The following is a 25,913-nucleotide window of genomic DNA, read 5'->3' as shown; positions in this document are numbered from 1 at the left end:
AATGATCAATATATGAGCGAACTAAATCAAAGAGGTGCATTTTTAAAATTCTATTTTATATGGTGGATTATATTTCAAATCTTCAAATGTAGAGTTCATCACTTTTATTGCATTTTGATGAATATTGCAATAAATGATCATATGTCTTTTTAGATAACTTGCATTTGTTACATGATTAACTACAAGGTTTTATGCAAGAATGCACTTGAAAAATTTAAAGCATGTTTGTACAAATATTATTATTATTATGATTTGTATAAGAGGTGGTACTAGAAAATGGCAACATAAATTTGGAAGGTCTCCTTTGTAGACAACCAATTTAAATTTGGAAGGTCTCATTTGTAGGCAACCGATTTAAATTTGGACGGTCTCCTTTGTAGGCAACCAATTTGTAACCTCTTATAATAGAATAATTTTAAAAATTTTATGCATTTGAATTATGAAGTATAAAATATATTTTAAGATACAAAAATATATTTTAAGATACAAAATCCTATTATGCTCTGCATGTATTTATTATTAATTTCATTCATGTATGTGCATATGCATAACTGTAGAATTTTTAGTTCCACATTAGTTTGAAATGTTCAGATATTAAGGTCAATCTCTTCAGACATAGACTATGATCTTTTATGATCATAGATCATGACCTAATGTCAATTTCAAACAATATGATGGACTAATTACAAAATAAGAACTTGATAAATAAATACATCGCCTGCTAGGCAAAGTTATGATTCGAAACAAGCTGGACAAGTGACTCTCGTGTGGAGCATCGACCTAGATATATTTATATATCATTATGTAGCATTTGCTACTACCCCTTCTCTATGATGACGATGCTCTTATGATACAGCTGGCTAGGCTGAGTTTTACTCTTAATAAGTCCAACGCGTGTATTGTGGGGGGTATTAAATAAACAGCTGTAGTACCCTTTGAGGACTTACCTACGTGAGAGGAACCGTGATGGCCGCGGTTAGGGGGGGCTGGGCTAACCCCTAGAAACTCTCATGAGTCGGTTTATTGTGAGCATGGCCTTTAACGCTCAACCCGCTTTGCTCAATAGATGAAGCGTATTGTGTGTGTTTTCATCAATACCTGATTAAAGGGGCCTAATTCAAGGCCTAGTCCATTATGTCCCTCAGGTGGCGATGAACTCACTAAGGAAAGGTTCAAAGCCGAAAGCTACCTTTCCCGAATTCACGATACGTAAGGTTGCCCAACCTATATTTATTTTATGATTTCTTGATTTATTTATTGATTTTTGAGTCTTCAGTCAATATTGCCTTTTGGGGGGGACTGTTAGATATTTTGTTAACAAAAGGCAATTTTGCCTTCATGAATTATAATAAATTTGTAATTAAAACATGCAATTAAAATATGTGTAATGGATATATAATTATGGGGAACGTTACAAAATTTATGACGAACGTTACAGAATTAATTACGAGTTTTGTAACGTCTTTTCCAACCCTATATATATATCCATATGTTGAGCTCAAAATAATAAGAAAAATATACAACAAGTTTCTCTTGTTTTTCTTCTCTCCCCTACATATTATTTTCATCTACATTTTAGTTTTATTTTATGGGCAACTTCCTTCATCTGAGCTGAAGCTCTGCACTCTCGCCCGAGTGTAGAGGCCGGCCGTTTCCGGGGATTTTTACCGCTAGGGGGAGGGAACCATCTGCGCCAGGGCGATAGGCGGGTTCTCAATCTTCTAGGGCAGTGAATACACGACTGCTCCCGTTCAGGCCAGTTTTAATTGTTTAATTTTTCGGATTTATCTGCATGCTATAATCTTAATTATTTGATAAATTTTCAACAATAAAGACTTAAAAAAGTAATTGCAACGTTTGAAGAATTGGTAACTAATTCTAAATATGAAAGATGTGGGGGAATTAATTTCAAATATGAAAGTTTTGGGTCCAGTTTCAAATAAGAAAGATTTGAGAGACAATATGGAAAAGTACTTTCATACCTATACATATACCCATTTTTCTAGGAAGTTTTTTTTTGTTTTTTTTTGGTTGGGGTGGGGTGGGGTGGGGTGGGGTGGTGGGGGGTGCCTATCCTTGTTAGGTTGATCCGTAGCAATGATTGTTTGTTTAGTGGACCCTTTGGAGAGGATTATTTATTTGGTAGATTCCTAGAGAAGATAGTTTTGTTTTTTGATCTAAGAAGAAAATCGAGGTATCATATTTGATGCTTTCGGTAGAGGTTGTTCTTGGTGGAAGACATTCAAGTTGAAGAGTAGAAGATCAAGACTACTGCAAAATGAAATGTTGCACGCAAGAGATTTCAAGAATTTGAATCTTGTCATGAATTGGAGTAAGTATATTTTATTTGTAGCAAGTTAAACATGTATGTTATACAGGCGTCAACTTGAGGAGGAATATTAGAAGTAATTAATTATGTAACATTAGGAAGAATGTATTAGGAGATATTTTAGAGATATGAACGAGAATCTATATTTTTCTATTATTAAACAAGATGGGACGAGGAAATCACAATAGTAATATACTAATTGATGAGTACATAAGTGAAAATGACTTTGGAGGAGACTAAGATGAGGAAGACTCGCTTAGATGCTTTACGCAGTATGAAAACGCTAAGGAGAAGTGGTTATTTTGTAGTTGGGTGAACAAGGGTAATAACAATAATTTTGTAACAGATATATTCTTAACAAATGTGCGCAGAGAAAAAGGATCTACGTAAGTAAGACCAAATAATTAACCCAAAAATTTGATTCGTTATTTTTAAAAGACAATTGCTGAATACATCATTGATGTCTTAGCATCTCTAAAGAAATCATACGGGGCTCTTTCTTGTTAACTCTTTTCAGCTACCTTTTTTTATTTCCCTCATTATTATTATGTACAACTTACACATAAATTGTCGAACAATAAGTTTATGGTATTAATCCAGACCACAACTACTTTGTGATTATATCATGAATTGCTGACGTATAAGATTAGAGTTCCCTGATTCTGCTGAAAGCTACAAAATTCACAATTTCATAAGTTATACCATATAATTTTAAGTTATTATTATTCATTTGGACTCACACACGACTAATTTCTCAGAGGCTAAAAGTCATAATTTTATGAGCTATAACACACAATTTTTTATCATTTTTATTAATTTTAACTCATTGCCAAATAATTTTTAGTGTCCAAAATTCATAATTTTATGAGCTATAATCTACGATTTGTGGGTATATTTAGTTATTTCTACCCATTAAAAAATAATTTCAGAGACTTAAAACTTCAGAATTTCATAAGCTGTAATTCATATAATATTTATTCATTTTTAGTCATTTCGAGACATAAATAATTTTTTTACGAAAGGTCAAAATTCACAATTTCATAAGTTGTAGCTCATGATTTTTTGCTTGTTAAAGTAAGAGAGAGAGAGTGAGGTGTGTTCTCACAACCAATATGGGACTAAAAACTCACTACTAATACTATTATTAACACTATTATCAACAACTCCCCTCAAACTCATGTTGGATCAAACAAAGTGAGTTTTCGTACAAGAAACTAGAACCGATGAACAGGTAAGACATTTGTGAAGAAATCTACAAGCTCGTCGGCAGAGGACACATAAGAAAGTAGAATTATCTTATCATTGATAACTTGTTGACGGACAAAATGAGCATCGATCTCAATGTGTTTGGTCCTCTCATAAAATACTGGATTATTAGCTAGCAATCTGGATGGCACTCTTATGTTTGCGTTCAACAATACCATTTTACTCATGAGTGTAGAGACATGACTGTTAAAAGATAGTCCTATGAGAGGACATGATAGAGCGCATCGTAGAGGATAGGTACTCTTGGCACAGTCAGAACGAAAAACTTTAATACGAGCTTGCCATTGAGTAAAGATCATCGCAGTGAAGGCTTGATAAGCAGCAAGTACGTCAGAGTGATTTTTAAGGAGGTAGACCCATGTATAACGAGAGAAATCATCGATAAAACTAACATAATATAAGTAGCCAGATGAAGAAGGTAGAGGAGCTGGCCCCCAGATATCAGAATGGAGCAAATCAAATAAGGAAGTGGATACAGATGTACTGGTTGGAAATAATAGAGTAGTGAATTTAGCCAATTTACAACCAGTACATGACTCAATATGAGAACGAGAGGATACGGGACCAAGTACTCCGGACTGGATAAGACTTTCCAACCTTTTATGAGACACATGACCAAGTCTTCTATGCCACAAATCTGCGGAAAGCAAGGTAGAGGATTTTAGACTTACAGAAGCAACAAGAGAACGTGGACGTATGGACTCTGGAAGGTGAAAATATTCCAGAAAATACAGTTTGTGTCTGCTCCGACCGGCCCTAATAGTCTTGCCCGTCTATGGATCTTGCACAATACAAGTATTAGAAGAAAATGAGACAAGTAAGCCATCCATACATAAGGAACTAACAGAAATTAAATTCAAACACAACTGAGGAGCCACATAGACGGGGCCAAGAGTTAGACGATCGGATGGGTTAGTTTGTGGGAGTGATAGAGCCATACTAAGTGATAGACAAAGGTTGTCCAGTAGCCGTGTAGATAGGGGGAAGAGAATAGGAAGTGAAGACAGAAGATAAGAGGGAGGCATTATGAGTCATATGAAAGGAACAACCAGAGTCAAAAAATCTAGAGATCATTTATACCAGAGGTCGAAGGGTTGGCTGAAGAATCAGCAAGACACATACCAGAGAGTTGTGCAGTAGATGTAGAGGCTCTATGCTGAAGAGCATCAATTTGATGGTGAATATCAGAGAGTTGTGTAGCAGATGAAGATGTGGTATGCTGAAGAGCCATAATTTGACAGCTAATATTTGCAATAGCTTGAAGAGCCTCAATTTGACGGCAAATATCAGATAGTTTTGTAGAAGATGGAGAGGTGACATGCTGAAGAGCCACAATTTAACGACAAATATCTGCAATAGCTTGAATGGTAGGGTCCAACGTGGTAGATGGCATAATATTGATCAGTAATCCTGGTGCACTAGAGGATCGGGACTGAGAGGATCGCGGACTACGATCAGTTCCTGAGAAACGTAACTAAGGATGAAGCTGGAAACATGTCTCAAATCGGTGTCCCTACTTCTTGCAATAGGTGCAAAAGAGCTTAGACCGAGCCTGAGAAGCATGTGCTAGTGAAGAGGCCATAATAATAGCAATTCAAAGTTCAAGATAATAATCATTGAACGAAACCCGGATGTTTAAAGGAGAACCCGAAGGTTAATGTAGAAACCCGTAGGTTAAAATCTAAGAACCCGAAGGTTAAATTTGAACCCGAAGGTTATACATGATTGTCAAATCTGGAAAAAAAGCAACCGACGACTAATATGGCCCGAAGATCGGTCGGATCTGATGCTCACGCCAGAGACCTACAACGGATTAATACTGATGTTGAGACATTAAGACGTCGAGATGGATTGAAACAGTGATGTCGTTACTGACTGCGAAATGATAATGTCGTTCGTTTGAGGCTGAGAGACGGCTTGATGTCGTTAATTTAAGACCGCGAGGCGGTCTTGAAAAAAACAGCTATGCCGTAAATTTGAGATCAAGAGATGGTCTTGAAACGACAATGCCGTTAAAATAGAACCCGAAGGTTAGAATGAAACTCGAAGATTTAAAATATAACCCCAAAGATTAAAATGAAACCCGAGGGTTAAAAAAGAACACGAAATGCGTTATGAGGCCGCAAAGCGGCAAGGCCAAAAATCTGGCAGAGGAACGCAAAAAAGCATTAAACAACTATAAAATAGCAATGCCAAGATTTAGCAAAAGAACGCATAAGCGTTAAATTTTTTTATTGGAAGGAAAATAATAACCCTAGCTCTGATACCATGTTAAAGTAAGAGAGGGAGAGTCTTGGGTAAATTTTCCCTTAAATTGAATATTGAGAGTACACATATATTTATACAAGTAGAGGATTATGAGGTGTGTTCTCACAACCAATGTGGGACTAAAAACCTACTACTAACACTATTATTAATACTATTATCAACATTGCTATTTTTATTCATTCTAGGCAATTAGAAAATATTTTTACAGAGGCTATATTCACAATTTTATGAGCTTTAGCCCATGATTTTTGGCCATTTTTAGTCGTTCCAAACTCATACACAAATATTTTTGTGCAGGCTAAATTTAAAACTTTTATGAGATATAACTCACGATTTGTCATTATTTTTATTCATTTTGACTCATTATCAAAACCCACGCGATTTGTCGCTATTTTCATTCATTTTGACTCATTGTCAAATAATTCTGGAAAGACTAAAAATCATGATTTCTTTAGATATAGTACATGATTTCTAGCTATTTTTAGTCATTCCAAACCACAGACAAATAATTTTGTAGAGGATAAAATTTAGGATTTCATGAATTATAACCCATAATTTATGGCTATTTTATTTGTTCTAACGTATTACCAAATAATTTCTGTGCTAAAATTCATGATTTTATTAGCTATAACTAACCATTTTCATTTGTCTTGACCAATTTGCAAATAATTTTACAGAGGCCAAAATTAACACATAAATTATGGCCATTTTCCCTTCTGACCCATTGCTAAATAATTTTAAATGTTCAAAATTTACAATTTCATGAGCATCCTGATATGTGGCCATTTTTAGTTGTTTCTGCCCATCATAAAATAATTTCGTGGAAGCCAATATTTAAGATTTCATGAGCTATAATATATTATTTTTGGCCAATTTTAGTCATAGCCAACGATTAGATAATAATTTTTATAGAAGTCAAAATTTATGATTTCATAAGCTATAACCTATGATTTTTAGTCATTTCTAATCATTTTGATCCATATACGAATAACTTTACGATGACCAAAATTTTGAATTTCATGAGATATAACCCAAAATTTTTGGTAATTTTTATTCATTCTGACCCATTGACAAAAAATTTTGCTAAGGTATAAATTAACGATTTCATGAGCTATAACGCACAATTTAATAAATAAAATTTAGTCAGTCCTAACTATTGGCAAATAACTATAAGAACACTAAAATTTAGGATTACATAAGCTATAACTCACGATTTTTATTCGTTTTAGTTCATTGCCAAATAATGTAATGGATGCTAAAATTCATAATTTTGTGAGTTATAACGTGCGATTTCTAGCCATTTTTATTTGTATTAACCCATTAGTAAATAATTTTAAGGAGACCAAAATTTACTATTTCATGAGTTATAACACACTGGTTGTGGCCTTTTTTATTCGATCAGACCTATTGCTAAATAGTTTTAATGTTCAAAATTCATGATTTCTTGAGCTATAATCCATGATTTGTGAAAATTTTTAGTTGATTCTGCCCATTGGAAAATAATTTTTTAGAGGTTAAATTTCAAGGTTTCATGACCTCTAATTTTATAATTATAACACACGATTTCTGGCCATTTTCTTCATTCTAACCCATTGGCAAATGGCTTTGCAGAGACCAAAATTTACGACTTCAAGAGCTATAATACACAATTTCTGGCAATTTTATTCGTTCTGACTAAATAATTTCCAGTGTCAAAATTTTATAATTTTATGAGTTATAATCCATGATCTGTGTCATTTTCAGTTGTTTCTACCCACAGGAAAGTAATTTCATGTATGCTAAAATTTTGGATTTCAAGAGGATTTTTTGCCATTTTTAGTCATTGCGAGCCAATAGAAAATACTATTCATGGATGCTAAAATTCATAATTTCATGAGATATAAATCATGATTTTTTAGCATTTTTAGTTATTTTGACTAATAGGCAAATAATTTTTTGAAGGCCAAAATTTAGGATTTTATAAGTTACAATCCACAATTTGTGTTCTTTCCAACCCTTGCTAGATAATTTCACGGATGCCAAAATTTATGATTTTATGAGCTATAACGCAAGGTTTCTACCCTTTTTTAGTCATTCCAAGCCATTTGCAAATAATTCGACGGGCCAAACTTCATGATATCATGAGCCATAACTGACAAATTCAGGCTATTTTTATTTTTACTAACCCATTGCTAGATAATTGTCAGTATCCAAAATTCAAGATTTCTATAATCCACGATCTACAACCATTTTTAGTTATTTATATCCATACTAAAATAATTTTGTAGGGACCAAAATTTAGAATGTCATGAGCTATAATCTGTAATTTTTTGCCATTTTAGTCGTTGCAATACTTTAGCAAATAATTTCATGGAGTCCAAAATTTATGATTTCATGAGTTGTAACCAATAGTTTTAGCTATATTTAGTCATTTTGACCCTAAGGCAGATAAATACGCGTCAGCCAAAATTCACGATTTTATGAGCTATAACCCACTATTTGTGGCTATTTCTATTCATTTCTATCATTACTTTTTTGGGCTAAAATTCACGATTACATGAGTTATAGCACATGATTTTTGGCCATTTTTAGTTATCCAAACTATTGGTAAATAATTCTGCAGATGTCAAAATTTAAGATTTCATGAGCTATAGTCCATGATTTGTGACCATCTTTATCTGTTCTGCCCATAGCCAAATAATTTCACGAGTACCAAAATTCCTAATTTCATGAAATATAATGCACAATTTCTTACCATTTGTATTCATTTTTACTTATTAGCAGATTATTTCGTGGAGAGTAAAAGTCATGATTCTTGAGCTATAAAACACCTTCTTTGGCCATTTTTATTCATTCAGACCCATTGTGGGATCTTTAGTTGTTTTTACCACAGAAAAACAATTTCTGTAGGCTAAAATTTAAGATTGCATCAGGATTTTGGCCATTTTAGTCATTTTGAGCCATTAATAAAATATCATTCATGGATGCTAAAATTCATAATTTTATGAACTATATATAACTAAAGGTTCTAACTTGTAACCGTATCTAAGGAAATATTTGTAACCATATTCATTAGGGTACGAATATGGTTACTCAAATAGATAACCGATATGATATAGTTAGGATATGGTTTTATAGTGATATCTGAATCTGTATCCAAAATATCCAAAAATATATCAGTCATACTGTTAAGATAGTTTAGTCCTTAGATTATAGATTTGAGGTTAATTTTGATAACCAAGTTATTTAATATTAGCTTTTCAGATATAATGAACATATTAATGAACTTTTTTGTATCACATGAACTATATTTTTCAATGCCATCTAGTTTTCTCTTATTTGTTTTATATCTACATGCATATCTGCTTATATATCCATATGTATATCTGTATCTGTATCCGATTTTAGTTAATATAGATATGAACTTTCCTTGCAAAGGTATATCCGTAGTATCCGAGATAGGTAAGTGGATATGGTAAGTATCATATCCGAGTCATATTTGAATCGAATGCAACCTATGATTTTTGGTAATTTTTAGTCATTTCTACCAATAGGCAAATAATATTTTGAAGACCCGAATTAAGGATTTCATGAGCTATAAACCATAATTTGCGGCTATTTTTATTCATTCTATCCTCTTGTCAAATAATTTCGTGGATGTCAAAATTCAAGATTTCATGAGCTATAACACACAGTTTCTAGCCGTTTTAGTCATTCCAAGCCATTTATAAATAATTCTACAAAGGAAAAATTTCAGGATTTCAAGAGGTATAACTCACAAGTTCATGCCATTTTTATTCATTCTAAACCATTGCCAGATAATTCTTAGTGTCCAAAAGTGAAGAACTCATGGGCTATAATCCACAATCTACACCCATTTTTAATTGTTTCTACTTATAATAAAATAATTTCATAGATGCTAAAATTTAGAATATCATGAGTTATAATCCATGATTTTTGCCCATTTTTAATCATTGTGAGCCATTAGTCACACTGCATGGTTTTTAGTTACACTGAATGATTGTTAGCTACATTTAGTCATTTCAACCCGTAGGTAAATAATTTTCCATCAGCCAAAATTCATAATTTCATGAGCCATAACCCATAATTTATGGCTATTTTTATTCATTCCTATCCATTGCCAAATAATTTTATAGATGCTAAAATTCACAAGGACATGAGCTTAGCACATGATTTTTGGTTATCTTTAGTGATTCCGAGTCATTGTCAAATAATTCTATGGGGGCCAAAACTCAAGATATCGTGAGCTATAATCCACGAATTTTGGCCATCTTTATCTGTTCTACCCATGACCAAAACATTTCAAAGATGTCAAATTTCACAATTTCATGAGTTGTAACACATGATTTTTAAACATTTTTATTTGCTCCAAGCCATTGCCAAATAATTTTGCGGAGGCCAAAAGTTCACAATTCATGAGCTATAACACATTACTTCTGGCTATTTTTATTGATTCTAATCCATTGCCAAATAATTTTAAGTGTTTAAAATTCACGACCTCATGATCTATCCATGATTCATAGCCATTTCTGTTATTTCTACGCATTAGAATTTTTTTTATGGAAGTTAAAATTTAAGATTTCATGAGCTATAAACCATTTTTTTGTCATTTTTAGTCGTTACGAGCCATTATCAAATATCTTCACAGAGGCCAAAATTCATGATTTTAGGAGGTATAGTCATAATGTTTGGCCATATTTGTCATTCGGATCCATAGGAAAATAATTTTACCCAGGACAAAATTTAGAAGTTTTATAAGTTATAACCCACAATTTGTGGCTATTTTTTCCATCCCGACCCATTGTGAAATAATTTGGCATATATAAAAATTTAAGATTTCATAAGCTATAGCACATGATTTCTAACCATTTTCGTTCGTTTTTGATGCACAGACAAATAACTAAATGGAGGCCAAAACTCACAACTTCATGAGCTAAACCACGGTTTGTGGCCATTTTTATTCACTTCAACACATTGCAAAATAATTTGGTGGATGCATAATTTCACGATTTAATGAGCTGTAACCACTGTTATAAATAGCAGTAAATAGCCCCCAATAGCACCGCGAATAGCGCTAGTGGTCCCTTCCCGCTATGCTATCACCCAATAGCGGTGACATATTGCAGAATATGCGTTTTTCGCTTGCAAAAGTGGCCAATAGTACCATAGTAGTGAATAGCGAGTGATTGGGGGCAAAATCCGTTTGACCACTATTTAAAAGCGGTCTGAGGTTTATTTTTTTAAAATTTAACCCGACCCGCAACCACTACATCCCACCACCTCCCCTAATTTCCCGCGTACTCGTTCCGCCTCCTATAGCCTCTGACACCTCCCTCGGCACTTCCTCTCACCTCCTCTTGCCGTGAGCTCCTCCTAGTGTAGTCCTCTCACCGCTTAGCTTATTTTCTCAAAGACGACGACTCTTTGACTCCTGCAGTCGTCTTTGGTGTTATGTGATGATTACATATCTATTTCATGTTTAGGATCTCTTTAAATCATCAAAGGCACTTTTAGATTTTCTAGAATTTTCTTTAAATTTTTTATTTTTAATATTTATACATATCTTAATTAGACCGTTATTTGACTTTACATTTTTACAGCTACTTTGCCTTAATAGCCCCAAATAGCCTTAGCGATACCTCACCGCTATACGATGCTATCCACTATCGATAACTGTTTGTTGGAAATTTGCAGTAAAAAGACAATGAAAGAAAAATTGACTTGTATTCCTCTCAAAATCAATTACAATTTGGATTCTGATTATAAAAGAGAGGAGAATGAATTTGATTCTCCCCTTTGTTTAAAACTGGGTTCTTCTTGGTAGCGATGGAGTGCCTCATTCGATTGATTGTGTCGAACTTGCTCTCCGTTGATGATCCGACCGTCCTATCTCACTGGAACAATTGACTTGTTTGATGGATTCGGCTTAGAACTCTTAACGAGTTTAATGGACTCAGAACGAGTTGAAAACTCTGAAAAGAGTTGTTGAGAACCGAATAACTGATTTGGTATAATTACCTTGCGTTGCAAGTTTAATTACCAATTCTTAAATGAGTTTCAGAACTCGAAGTGAGTTGAAACTCTGTAACAAAGCTGTTAGAACCGAAGATTCGGTTAATAGCCAAGTAAATCCGCCGTTGGTGGAGGGATTCTTCCAGATTTGATTAACTGATTGCTGATCAGTTCTTTGATCTCTTGGAAAATCGCCTTCTCTGTGCGGTTAAGCTGCTGAGATTTGTTAACCTTATACGGTTTTGATGCCAGCACACATCCACCTCTTACTCAATTGAGTAAGTCGGTTATTTATAGGGGGATTAGGGGTGTAACCAACCCCTAAATCCGCTCCTAAGTGGGCGAAAATCTCTCAGAACGTGGGATAACGGTTTTGAGGCCGTTCGACTTGTGTTTGAACAAGTCAAAATGCCTCAGTTGGCGTTCTGGGCCTTAACTCTGCGTCCAAGGCTTGAGACGCAGAGTTAAATCCCTGTTAGAGATTTGGGACGCACAGGCCACTTCGTGTGTTGAGTTCTCAACTCTGCGTTATGGATTTGGGATGCAGTGTTGAGTGTTTGCCAAAGAACGCACAGTTCGTGCGTTTTGTGTTTTAACTATGCGTTGCAGAGTTGGATGTCTGTTGGAGAACGCACAGTTCGTCTGTGTTTTGAATTTGAGAAACGCAGAGGTGAGTTCTGCGTTTGAGAGAGGTTGTTGACTTGTAACCTCGTCTATTGTAACACTGCAAAGGCTACCGCTTATTGATCTTTTCCTGTTATAGGATATGAGAGTCGTCAAATTGTAACTCTCACTGTTGATTGTGAAGGTAACTGAATAGAGTTTTCATCAGTTGTCGGAAGCGTCGTTGAATTGTAACTCTTCTCTATTTGTGTGAAAAGTCCTCTATTTGTAACCTTCATTGGCATGAAAGCTATTTGATTGTAGCTTTCATCGTTGAAGCTTGACGGGAATCAATCATCCATAGTGATTTTTAGACGAATATTTGCCCACAGCTCTCTACCAAGCAACTCACCAACTAAGTCCAACCTTTTATTTTTAAAATCATTACACTGCTCATCAGCATCTCTAATAGTTGCTAATAATATTAGTCATGTTGTTGTCGCAACCATCAAGATCAATCATCTCAGAGATGAAGTCGTATTTGTAGCGATTGTAGAGTTGCGGATATAGTGATTAGAAAGTCGTCTGATTGTAACTTCCATTGTCGGGGTTTAATAGAGATTAACTATCCATTGTGATTTTTAGACAGCCTACAATAACCTTAGCAGTAATACACTATTTCTGGTCAATTTTTGTCATTCCGAGTCATTGGCAAGTAATTCTGCGGAGGCCAAAATTCAAGTTGAGCTATAATCCATGGTTTGTGGCCATTTTTATCCTTTCTGCCTATTGCAAAATAATTTCACAAATACCAAAATACATAATTTCGTGAGCTATAATACACGATTTCTGACTTTTTTATTGTTTTCAATCCACTGGCAAATAGCTTCTCGGTGGCCATAACTCACGATTTCATGAGCTATAACACATAGTTTCTGGTAATTTCATTCGATCTAATCCACTGCTAAATAATTTTTAATGTACAAAATTCATAATTTTATAAGTTATAAACCACAACTATTGCCAGTTTTAGTTGTTTCTATCGGTAGGAAAATATTTTTATGGAGGTCAAAATTCAACATTTTATGAGCTATAATCTATGATTAATTTTTAACCATTTTTAGTCATTACTAGCCATTAGCATATATGTTTATTGGACATCAAAATTCACAATTTCGTGAGCTATAGCTCACTATATTTGGCAATTTTTAGTTGTTGCGACAAATAGGCTAATAATTTTTCAACAGTCAAAATTTAAGATTTCGTGAGTTATAACCCATGATTTGTGGCCATTTTAATTTGTTCCGACCCATGGACAAATAATTTGGTAGATGCAAAAATTCACAATTTCATGAGTTGTAACACACGATTTCTTGCTAGTTTTAGTCATTCTGAGTCATTGGCAACTAATTTCACAAAAGGCCAAAATTTAAGATTTTATAAGCTATAACCCACGATTTGTGGGCATCCTTATCTATTCCGCATATTGTAAATACTTTCACGGATGCCAAATTTTACGACTTTATAAGCTATAACACATGATTTCTAATAACTTTTTTTCTTTTCGACTCATTGGCAGCTAACTTTATGGAGGCCAAAATTCATGACTTTTTGAGCTTAACACATAATTTTCGATAATTTTGTTCGTTCTAACCCATTGCTAAATAATTTTCATCCAAAATTTATGCTATCATAAGCTACATTCCACAATATGTGGCCATTTTTAATTATTTCTACCAACAAAAATTATTTTCATGGAGGCCAACATTCTATATTTCATATGCTATATTCTATGATTTTTGGCCGTTTTTGGTCAATACAAGCCATTAGCAAATATTTTCATGGGATGTTGAAATTTACGATTTTAGGAGCTATAACTCATAATATTTGGAATATACAGTCATTTTGACCCATAGGCTAACAGTTTTTTGAAGGTCAAAATTCAGGATTTCATGAGCTGTAACCCGTAATTTGTCGTCTTTTTTTCATTCTAACTCATTGCGAAATAATTTTATAGATGCCACAATTTATGATTCCATGTGCTATAATACACGATTTTTGGCCGTTTTAGTCGTTTTGAGCCATTTGCAAATGATTCTATGAAGGCTAAAATTCAAGAGATTACGAATTATAACTCATGAATCAACCGTTGGATAAATTCTTTATTCATGTTTATGTTAGGGTGCCAAGTGAGTCACTTAAAGTCTAATGCAGTAAGTAGTGCAACTCTATTATCAGAAAAATCTACTAGTTTCGTTCTATAACGAAATGTTAGGGATCACTGGCCTCCTATCTTCCAAAAAGAAAACACAATCAAATTAAAATTGATAGAAAAAGATGCCTATCATGAAAATTAAATGTGCGAATTTATTGGGAGTAATCCACATCGCTTAGAAACTTTCTAATTTATGATTAGATTATGGGGTTGCAAAGGCTTATGCGCAAAGTTGGAATACTAGTGAGACAGAAATGCGTAACCACTGAGTCGTGAGTCAAAATGTAAAACCCCAAAAATTTAGATATTTTGTGATAAATAATAATAAATATGTTATATGAAGATAAATATCATATTTTGATGTTTGAGTATGCTAGGAATTGATTTAAGATGAATTCAATGTATATACGTGAATATTCGAGTGCAAATGCACAAATCACACACGTGACAAGTTAAGAGTTTAGGTCTTTTACATACTAATTCAGTTATAATATGGAAAAACTCAAAAGACCAAAATTGTAGGTCTCCTCAACAGCTTTTCAACAAATCTTAAATCACCTCATTCCGAGGTCGGATGAGAATGTTAAAGCCAATACACTAAATGGATCATGCACAGAAAATAATCTTCGATGAACATTACCCCGATCACTGTAGTAGATTAATGTGATGGAAATTACTGTAGCTTAGCTGTGCAGGTTTTTCTTTCGGTGTTTTTCAGCGCTGTGCGGCTAGAGCTGGATATCAACACTACTCACTAGCATAAAATATATGTGATTTGTACTGACAAAAGCTAAACGATTGCATATTTATCCCTTCATTCCATCTCTCAAAAAAATTGAAGAAAAGAAGAAGAAAGAAAACCTGAGAGAGAACGTTCATGTTCTCTGTGTCTAACAGAAACACACCATCTTTAAGAGAGAGAGAGATCCATGTCAAGATAAACAACCCCAAACCCTCTAACAACTTCCAAACACTCCCCACAACAGTCTCTTCCTCCTCTCAAAACCATTTTGTAAGCTTTGAAAGCTTCTAAGAAGTTCCTGTGACATTGAAGAAGAAGCCACATGGGACTTTTTCCCTGTGCCAATTGTGAAGAGGAAGCAGGGGATAGCTTTGCAACGAAGGGGGGATTTGGTACATGTGAGTGGGGGCCACTTGTGCGTGTGAGGTGTTCTCGTGAACACTCAAAGACTCACGTGAATGATGAGCCAGCGAAAAAGCCAGCAGACAAAAATCACTAAGCCCATGCGGAAACCCACAGGCCCACCCGATTTTCAACTGTATAAATATCAATGTGCAGTTCCCTAGGGTTTTTTTGGAGCAAGGACGTGTGCAGAAGGTGGGGGTTTGTTCTCTGGCGGCTACAGCAAAGGGCTTGGGCAATTGAGAAGGCGTGCGAAGGAGGCAGCAGGCAGCGTGCAGGAGGATTGTTGGCGGCTACAGCGTGCAAGGCAGAGGATTTTGCGGCTGTTTCCTTTGGTTTCTCTTGTGCGGCTACAGTGCAAGTCCAGTCCCTTTTTGTTTCTTTTGAGAGAATATTTGTAAGAGGGATTTGAGAGTTTGTTTGAGAGGGTTTAGATTGTGAGATTGTAAACCCTAGTTGTATCTCTCCCTCTAATAGTAGATCTCCCCCTCCTTGCCCCGTGGACGTAGGCTATTTGCCGAACCACGTAAAATTTGTGTTCTTGCCGTGATTTGTAATAGCTTGTAGGTTCCCTCGACGCGCAGTCCTAGAGCTGACGAGAGGAAGAGCTGATATCTCACTTTGATGAGATATCTGGCTTTTGGTTCTTGTTTCCTTTGAGAAACGAGAATTTCATTGTGATCTAATCTCTTGTTGTGCACCTTGCGCACCTGAGGTGCTGCCGAAATTTCCGCTGCGCACAACAGTACAAACATTTGCTTGGGGATTTTCAGCGACACCGAGGCAAGATTTTCCTCATCCAAACCCTTCCCAAATTAGTTAAAGATTTAAGAAGTTTGAAAATGATGTTTTTGATGCTTGAGTTTAATTTGTCATGTTAACAAAATAAGATTTTTATTGATAAAATGTTAATCCAATGTTAGAGCTGAATATATTGTCTCCTTAATGTTGGAATTAGACTTACGATCATGATCATTAGGATTAATTTAAAATTTCATTTTACAATTGTAAACTAAGTTTTACTATGTAAAAATCCTAGTTTATTTGATTATTTGAGTTCTTCTTGTAAACTAATCATACTATAACCTAAGATTGTGAGATCTAGGATTAAAATCAAGCTTTTAAAACGAATTACATCTCTTTTCATGTATAGTTCTATCATGCTTTAATAACCAATTTCGTTTATATATGAGAAATTAAAGAGATTTACTAAATATATATATGTTCTGCAGAAAACTGTTGCACTTATATAAGCTTTAACTAAAAATTTGAGATAACAAATAAAATCCAAACTAAACCAAACTAGTGTCAAATAGAAGATGTGTGAATCTAGTTTATAAAACAGAAAATAATTCTTAAAAAGAGTTTGTATATAGAGAGATGTATTCTTTTTACTAATAACATGTCCTACAGAAATTTTTATTAATGATATGTCTTGCAGAAAACTGTTGCACGTGTATGATGTTTAACTGAAAACTGGGTATAGAAAATAAACTCCAAATTGAATTAAACTAGTGCCAAATGAAAGATGTGTGAATCTAGTTTTCAGAAAAGAAAACATTTTCTAAAATAGTTTTCTTAGATAAAGATATACTCATTTTATTAACAGTGGTCCCGACCATTTCCTGGGTAGTTTGGCCCAGTTTCATCTTTTCTGGAGTTGTTTGCGCTATTTTTGAGATGTGTCCGCGGAGTTTAAGCCGCTCGATGTTACACTTATAGTCATGAATATATTATAATACATATGTGAGTATACCTAGGGGATTATGATAAAATATTATTACGATTACACTTTTGAGTTAGTGAGTTAGTACACCGCAAACGAGACCGTGATGAATTTTATTCCACTACACATATTTGTTTATCCGCATGAGCATGCGAAGAGGTCGATGAACCTATGATGGTTGTTTATCCGTACGAGCATGCGAAGAGGTCAATGAACCTATGATAGTGGTTTATCCGCACGAGCATGCGAAGAGGTTGATGAACCTACGATACTTGTTTATCCGCACGAGCGTGCGAAGAGGTCAGTGAACCTATGCTTTCATTTCCACGTAGTGTGTATAAATTTATATACCTATCCTGTCGATTTTACACAGGGATATGTTTTACCATAGAGAATGGTAATATTACAAACTATTTGACCTGAGAATTGGGCAGATGCCCAACGTGATATTACTCGTTGTTGAGATACTTTGTTATACGAGTACATGATATATACACACACACACACACACACACACACACACACACACACACACACACACACACTGATGTCTTTTATGATGCTTTACTTTCCAGTTATATTTCGATTGTCTAGTTCATGGTTAATATTTAGTTATTTACTACCTGAGACATACGGTATATACATGAGGGTTTCCTTGTTTGGATTATTTCGCTCGACGTACTACGTCTCGAGTTGTAGGTTTCTAAATATTAATTCCATTAGATTTAGGGAAAATGATATAGGTAGACTATATTTAATAGATAGAGCCTTCACTTCATCTAGTAGCCCTCCCCGGGGGCGGATGGAGGTAATCTTGTTGTAGCGCTCTGACGTTCTTGTTGTTGTTCTTTTTCTTTTATTTTATTTCTCATTTCAGGAGGCTCAGAGCATCGGAGAGTCGTAGGGTGACGGAGTTCTTGCATAGTTACCATCACGTATTTTTACTAGTATGAACTCCACAGTAGTCTTATGTTTCCTTTCCGTCAGTTGAGTTTGTACTCATATTGTTAAGGCAATTTGCCTTAGTACGATTTCTAGTCGATCCATGTTGAGACATATCATGTTCTTTTAGACTCCATATGTATTTCGGTTTATTCTAGTTGGGACATGATTTTCTTTATGAGATATATCATTCCGCATCATGTCTATAGCATTTCTTTATATGGCGTCTACATGTCATCCTTACTTCCAAAATATTTTTCCAATACTCAATTCTCAGAAGTAGCTCAGAAGTAGTTGAAATGCATATTAATTAGGAAATAAATAATTTTTTTTATTAAAATTTCCTTTATTAGTTCTAACAACTTTTGAGTGATCGTGATTTCCTGAACTTGGATTTCATGGTAATACGTGTACATGGTTTGGGAAGAGTAGTAGTGGTGTCATTGTACAGGAAGGACTTGACCGTTTTGGTAAAAATAGTGCTTGGTAGAACTATTTTACCGAAGCCCGCCTTGGTTTTCACAAATCATGCTCTCGCTCAGATCATATTCCAATTGTTCTTGGTGCATAAGCTCGTCCAAAGAAGAGAGGAGAGAGGAAATTTCATTTTGAAGCTATGTGGTTGAAGGATTCTTCTTGCTCTCAAGTGGCGAAGGGGTCATAGCGGCATGTAACGTGCTAGATCAAATTAAAGAGCGTGGCGTGGCTTTGAAATTGTGGAAGCAACATGTGTTAATTACTTCCTATTTCTAAATGTTATCTAAACAACAAAAAAGTAAATGAAGAGGAAGATGTTCTACTTCCATTACTTCTAAAAATATATGAAACAAACAAAAAAGTATTATTTTTATTACTTCCTACTTCATAGTTTTGAAAGTTACTTTTATAACATACTTTTTACTTCTAATACTTCCATTATCCAAACAGGCTCTAAGCGAAAGATGCCTTACCATCAGCGCTTCAGAATATCTCGTGTTTTGATCTCGTGTTTTGATGTGAACACTTCTCTGCGCTTCAGAATACAGCTAGTGTGGTTGCCCATTTTTCCAGCTAGTTTAGCTTGTAACGAACCAAGTGATATCGTTCGGTGTGATAAATTGCTATTGATGTTGGCTGATATTGTATTTGATGATTTGAAATCCAAGTAAAATTTATCAATCATACACCATAAAAAAACCCTGAAATTATAGAAAAAACCCCTGAATTTTCAAAAATTATAAATAATCTTTGAAAATTTTAAAAAATCCTAAAAATTTAGAAATTGCAAGCAAGCCTTTGCAAAAACCCACTAAAAGTTCCAAAAAGGCAAATAACCCTCTAATTTTTTACAAAATACCCCATGATAATTTTAAAAATTACAAAAACCCCCTTCATAGCTTCATAAATATGACCCCTTATAAATTTTGTAAAAAAGGTCCCTAAAACTTTCCAAAATTGCAAAACAACCATATTTAAAAATAAATAAAACTTTCCAAATTTGAAAATAAGTTGCTAAAAATACAAAAAACCACTAAAAGTTTTAGAAATTGGAAATAGTGCTGTAAAGTTTAGCAAAAATCCACATAATATTTTAGAAACCACAAGTAAACTTAGAAATTGGAAATAGTGCTGTAAAGTTTAGCAAAAATCCACATAATATTTTAGAAACCACAAGTAAACCCCTAAAAATTTTAAAAAAAAATCTCTAAAAGTTTTACAAATTGCAAATAATCCTTAAAAGTTTAGGAACTGCACGTGATACCCTAAAATTTTGCAAAAACCCTAGAAGCTTTAGAAATTATAAATAGCCCCCTGATTTTTTTATAAAATCCCTGAATATTTCATGAGTTGTGAATAACCCCCGAAACTTTTGTAGAAAACCCTCTGAAAGTTTTATAAATTGCAAACGGTCTTCAAAGATTTACAAAAAGTGCGTGGAAGTTACATAAATTACAAGTACCTACTAAAAAAATTGTTAAAAAACTGATAAATTTCAAAAAATTGCACTAAAAATTTTCTAAAAACCCTAAAATTATAAACTGCAAATAACCCTAGAATTTTTAGAAATTGTAAATAACCTTCCGAAGTTTTTCATAAAAACCCCTATAAGTTTCAAAAATTACGAATAACCTTATAGATTTTTGTAAAAAGCCCTTATAGGTTTTAGATTTTGCAAATAATCCCAAGAAATATTTACAAAAAACCCCTATGAGCTTCATGTTGTGCAGTTAACCTTAAAATATATTCGCATGGATGCATGTCATCAGATGTGCAAGCCAAGACCATGAGCAATTGAAAAGCAATACGATTCCACGATGGATCGTTTTTATTCTTAGGACAACAAGATCGAAGCACATCAAATCCAAGCTCTAACAAATCCAAGCTCCAACATCGAGTCCCATGACAAACCGCTCATGGTCTATTTGTAGAACTCAATCATACAATTATTGGCAAAACCGTAGATGATTTCGGAACCAGAGAAACCTGCTCGTTTGGCCAAGGAGTGAAATTCATTCTCGGTTCTCTCTTTACCACCGGGATATTTGGCCATCAGGATGAGATCCAAGAGGATCGCTTCTTGATTTGCCATAATCGGCTTTGGGTCGACCGGAATCATGCTATTCATTATGATCACCTTGCCGTCCTCCGGCAACGCCTTCCAACAGTTCCTCAGTATCTGGATGCAATCTTCATCACTCCATGTGTTTAGAAACCACTGAAATTTTTTGGAATTAATGCACATATATGTTTTTATATGCTACAAATAGATGATAATATATTTGGATATATTTTACGATAAATTTCACAAAACACTCAAATAAGTTTGCTACAAATAGATGATAATATATTTGGATATATTTTACGATAAATTTCACAAAACACTCAAATAAGTTTGTAGGTTCTTTCTAGACTTATCCTCCATTAGCTCCACTTTTTTCAGCTTGGTTAAATGGAGAGCTGAGGATGGCAAAACTGGAAGTTTTTGGCACGACAAATGGTCTGGGACAAACTCCCTTAGCAGCTTATTTCCGGGATGGCAAAACTGGAAGTTTTTGGCACGACAAATGGTCTGGGACAAACTCCCTTAGCAGCTTATTTCCAAAAGCTTACCAGTTAGCCCTATCTCAGTCACAAATGGTCTGGGACAAACTCCCTTAGCAGCTTATTTCCAAAAGCTTACCAGTTAGCCCTATCTCAGTCTTGCAGTATCAGATCTCAGGGCAGAATGATCAATCATTCATGGAACTGGCATCCCCTTATCAGAAGAGGTATATCGCCTTCAGAAAGGTCTGATCAAAACCTACTCCTCACTCATTTAACTTCTTCAAATATCAATATTTCTTCTACTCCAGATGAGCTTTTGTGGACCCTTCTTCCATCGGGGATTTACTCTGTTAAATCATACTACTCCCTTGTCATCTCAGGGGGTATTAAATCTAAGTTTTAATCGGGGATTTACTCTGTTAAATCATACTACTCCCTTGTCATCTCAGGGGGTATTAAATCTAAGTTTTACAGCAAGATTTGGAGATCTTCCATCCCTAATAAGGTAAAAGTTCTTTTCTGGATCATCACAAATAAGAAGTTAAACACGAAGGCAAATTTGATTATTAAGGGCTGGACAGGTGATCCAAGATGCTCCTTTTGTTTATCTGGTGTTGAAACTCACGATCATCTGTTTACCAAATGCCCATTTGCACGAGCTATCTGGTCATACATCTTCCCCTCTATTCCCACAAACAGTTGGCCTCAGACGGTTGAGGAATTGATATTTTTTCATAAATCCACCATTCTTAGCAAGGATGCTAAAATCATTTGGAAGATACTGTTGCCCTGTACTTGCTGGTGGATTTGGTTTAGTAGAAATGCTCTCATTTTCAAGGATGAACAACCTGATCCTCTACTTACTGCTTCTAACATAGGGAGATATTCTATATTCTGGGCAGGTGCTGCGGATGAGAGGCTGGAAAGGAGACTTCGCAGGGCTGCCCTAAGCACTGGACTTCAGGAGCTTACAAACAAGAGTGCTGATGCCACTGGGGATAGTTTCCCCCATGCCCTCTAAACTTTCTCTTTCACTTTTTTTGCTGGTGAAGATACATTACCTTTTGATGGTTATCTGTTGATGTTTTGTCCCCTAATCTAAGTTGTTATGTTTCCATGTATGTGTTTAGCGAACTCTAGTATGTAAGTATGTAATATGTGTCGTCTAGATGAAGCTCCGCTGTGGGTCCAGTTTGGTAGGTGACGACATAGGTCCACTCCTTACCTGCTTCACCCTACGTGGCTCTTCATATAGTTGTGACGTCTGTTGTTTATTAATAAAATCCTTATATGAGCAGGGCTTCTAACCCTGCTTTTTCTGCTCAAAAAAAGTTTGAAGGTTCTTCACTTAACCCCAAAAAACATTAACATTTTCACTTAACCGGGCCTGACAGTAAGTTCTTTCATCAAAATTTCTAACGTGTCGCATGTATATTGTGCTGTCATACCCCACCTTCTCTCTCTCATGTTTGCTTTCAGATCCGAGCTCCCAGTCCCCATGGGATCAAGTGAAGAATATTACAATATTTTGGGGCTTTTCTGGATTTTCCAACCTTATTGGAGGTTAAGCAAAATTTTTGAACGTTAACTAAGTGAAAAATGCCAAGTCTTTTATTTATCATATTATACTTTTAGCAGCTTCACTTGTCTAATAATCATACAAAATGAAGTCAATGTCATATATAAATATAATAGTAAAATTCAGTTTTTTATTTATTATTATAGATATTGGACCCTTAAATCTTTTAAAAATTTTAAAACTCAAATAATGGGAATTTCTGTTTGGTCCTTCAATTCATATAGTAAAAAAAATCTTTCTTAATTGAAGAAATGACCCTCTCAGGCTAAATAAATATATATCCCTCTTTAAATAATTTTTTTCCGAAAAGATTTTCACATTAGACAATATGAAAATAAACCACTACCCTTTCATTCTCGATCTTCCCACCCTCCCCCTAAAATATTTTGAAAAAAAATTATTACAAAATATGAAAATAGATTTATCTTTTTTTTTACCTGAGGTGTATAATTTTCATCATCTCGTGGGGTTACGTGAGAAATTTTTTGGTGTTTAACGAGGAAACGAAGCATTTGCAGGTTTCATAGGAAGCACCCAAAGCTACTGTGAGGGCTTTGTAAAATGTACCACTTTTCAAAATTTGTTTGATATAAAATGATTAAAGGCAACTCACTTTTATTAAGATGCCATCTCCGCTTGGAACACACTCAAATATATCTCCGGTAACGTGCTCCACTCCTGCATCACCAAAATCTCACATCTTAATAAAAAATGTCAAACTCATGCTCAAAATTAAGGGAGAACAAAATTGTGAATAGTGCTCAACACAATCAAATTCATTAATATTGAAAATGAAAAACACTCAATCAAATCCAAATTAAGGTTAATTCTATGGGCCGGGGATTAATGCTTATGTTTATGATAGACACTTGCTTGTGTGTGAAGAAAAAAAACTATATTAGCCGGCAACTCATTTTTCTATATGATTTTGAAAGAAATAAACAAATGATAGGATTCATCAAGTAAGCCATATGGAAAGAGGTGGACCTTATCATTATTATATTTTGACATATCATTTTATGAAATGAGCTTCTACTATCCAATATCTTATACCTGGAATTGGTTCAGCCTCAGAAATGACATGAGGGAGATCAATGTTAATCCCCTTTATATGGGAATGCTTCTGGAGTATCATCTTGAGGGTTCCTCCAACACCACCACCAACATCCACGAGCACCTTCAGATCATCGAAACCCTTGTAGGTCTCAAGGATTTTCTTGGTTAAGATGGTTGAGTAGTTATTCACCCCTTCGTTGTACACTTTATTGGCCCTTGGATCTGTGCCAAGATACTCGAAAGCGCCCATACCGTGGGCCTTGATGAATGGGATGCCTCCGTTCAACACTGCATCCTTCAAATAATACCTATTGTAGATTTTCATATTTAATTGTCAATAGATTAGTCAAACCATAACTTATTAATTTGGTACATGAGAATGAGCGGGAATGGAATGATCATTGTCACTTCTCATTCATAAATATCAAACATGACATCTTTTTTGAAGCTAGAACTCTCATTCCCACCTCTCCTCCGGCCATTCCTATTTTTTTTTTTGTGAGAAATGACATTCCCAATAAGTTGGTAGGGAATGAGGAAAATTTAAATTAAATACCAAGTATGTCATGATTGGTTATTAATTGCCCATAATAAAATTAAAAATATTTTTCATTCTCACTTTAATACCTAATCACACTCAAACATGATAGTGTAAATGAGCATTAATTTCATTTCCACACTCATTCTATTTTGCTTCACTCCTTTCTTACTTGATTCAATTCCCACATTACAAAACGAGGGGAAAAAAAGAAGAAGAGCCATGCATCTAAAGAAGTGCTTATTTGCTAATTGGATTTGTGAATGAAATTTAAGTCAGCTGCTCGACATCAACATAAATTTAACTCAGCTGCTCAACGTCTTTTTTAACGCAATATTGCTAAACAAGAAAGAAAAAGACACACATACCAGCTCTCCATGAACACTCTGTCCTGGTTCAGAGCCATAGCCGCTATAGAAACCCCATCCTCATTCTTTGCCAGGTACTTCACCACCGGCGCAGCCCCATACTTCCTCTCCACCCCTCCGTCATCCCTCGCCTCCACGGTGCAAGTCAACACACTGTAACTCGCCAGCAGCCTCATCATCCTGTCGAGCATCGACGCAGCCTCTGGATTTTTGGTCGGCAGCTGAGCAGCGATCTCTCCGGGGGACAAGGAAGCGCCGGGACCCGCCTTGGCGATAATGTCGAAGATGCCGAGATCAATGGCGGATGTTAGGGTCATGGGAAGGACGGAGAAGGAGACTAGTTGGTGAGCATAGATGAAAGCGTCCTCGTCCGTGGTAATTTGGGGAGCTAGGGTTGTCAAGTTCTGGACTGGATCCATTTTTGCTGAAAAGTGCGGGGAGAGGGAGAGAGAGAGAGTGTGTGAGAGTGAGCGGGAGGGGTTTTTATAAGAGGTTTCGGGGAAAAAAATTTCCTTCTAACCCCAACTATCACAAGAGTTGCAACTTACGATATTTTTTTGGTCATGTCATGTCATATTTTTGCGTTGCCCAGATGGAATGCCATACAAGTTGAAAGTACGTGTGAATCGACATGTGGAAATTTGTCGGAAAACTCATGGCACATATTTTTCATATATTTATTTTATTTTATAGCTAATAATGTGAACTTGCTTCTAATGATATTACGTATTTGTATAGTTATTGATTAATCATTTGCAATTAACACAACACTTCTACATGTGTCATAAAACAATTGTGAGCGTGTGCAACTTTTGTTATAGTGACCCCTGTAGATTTTCATAT

General features: G+C 35.0%; 1 protein-coding gene across 2 annotated transcripts; it reads right to left on the bottom strand.

Annotated features, from left to right (window-relative positions):
- Positions 20,771-25,531, bottom strand: LOC109822249 (caffeic acid 3-O-methyltransferase-like). Of its 2 annotated transcripts, none has more exons than XM_020388414.1 (4): positions 25,071-25,531; positions 24,162-24,472; positions 23,722-23,786; positions 20,771-21,200 (listed from the first exon to the last, which is right to left on the bottom strand). In XM_020388414.1, the coding sequence occupies exons 1-4, from the start codon at positions 25,487-25,489 to the stop codon at positions 20,904-20,906; spliced, it is 1,092 nt and encodes a 363-aa protein (XP_020244003.1). In that variant the 5' UTR covers positions 25,490-25,531; the 3' UTR covers positions 20,771-20,903. The 2 variants fall into 2 exon arrangements, with proteins under 2 accessions (XP_020244003.1, XP_020244004.1); XM_020388415.1 differs by having other exon boundaries at positions 20,771-21,161.

Source organism: Asparagus officinalis, chromosome 8 (assembly GCF_001876935.1).
Source record: "Asparagus officinalis chromosome 8, Aspof.V1, whole genome shotgun sequence".
Classification (NCBI taxonomy): Eukaryota; Viridiplantae; Streptophyta; class Magnoliopsida; order Asparagales; family Asparagaceae; genus Asparagus; species Asparagus officinalis.
This window is presented reverse-complemented; position numbering and strand designations above follow the sequence as displayed.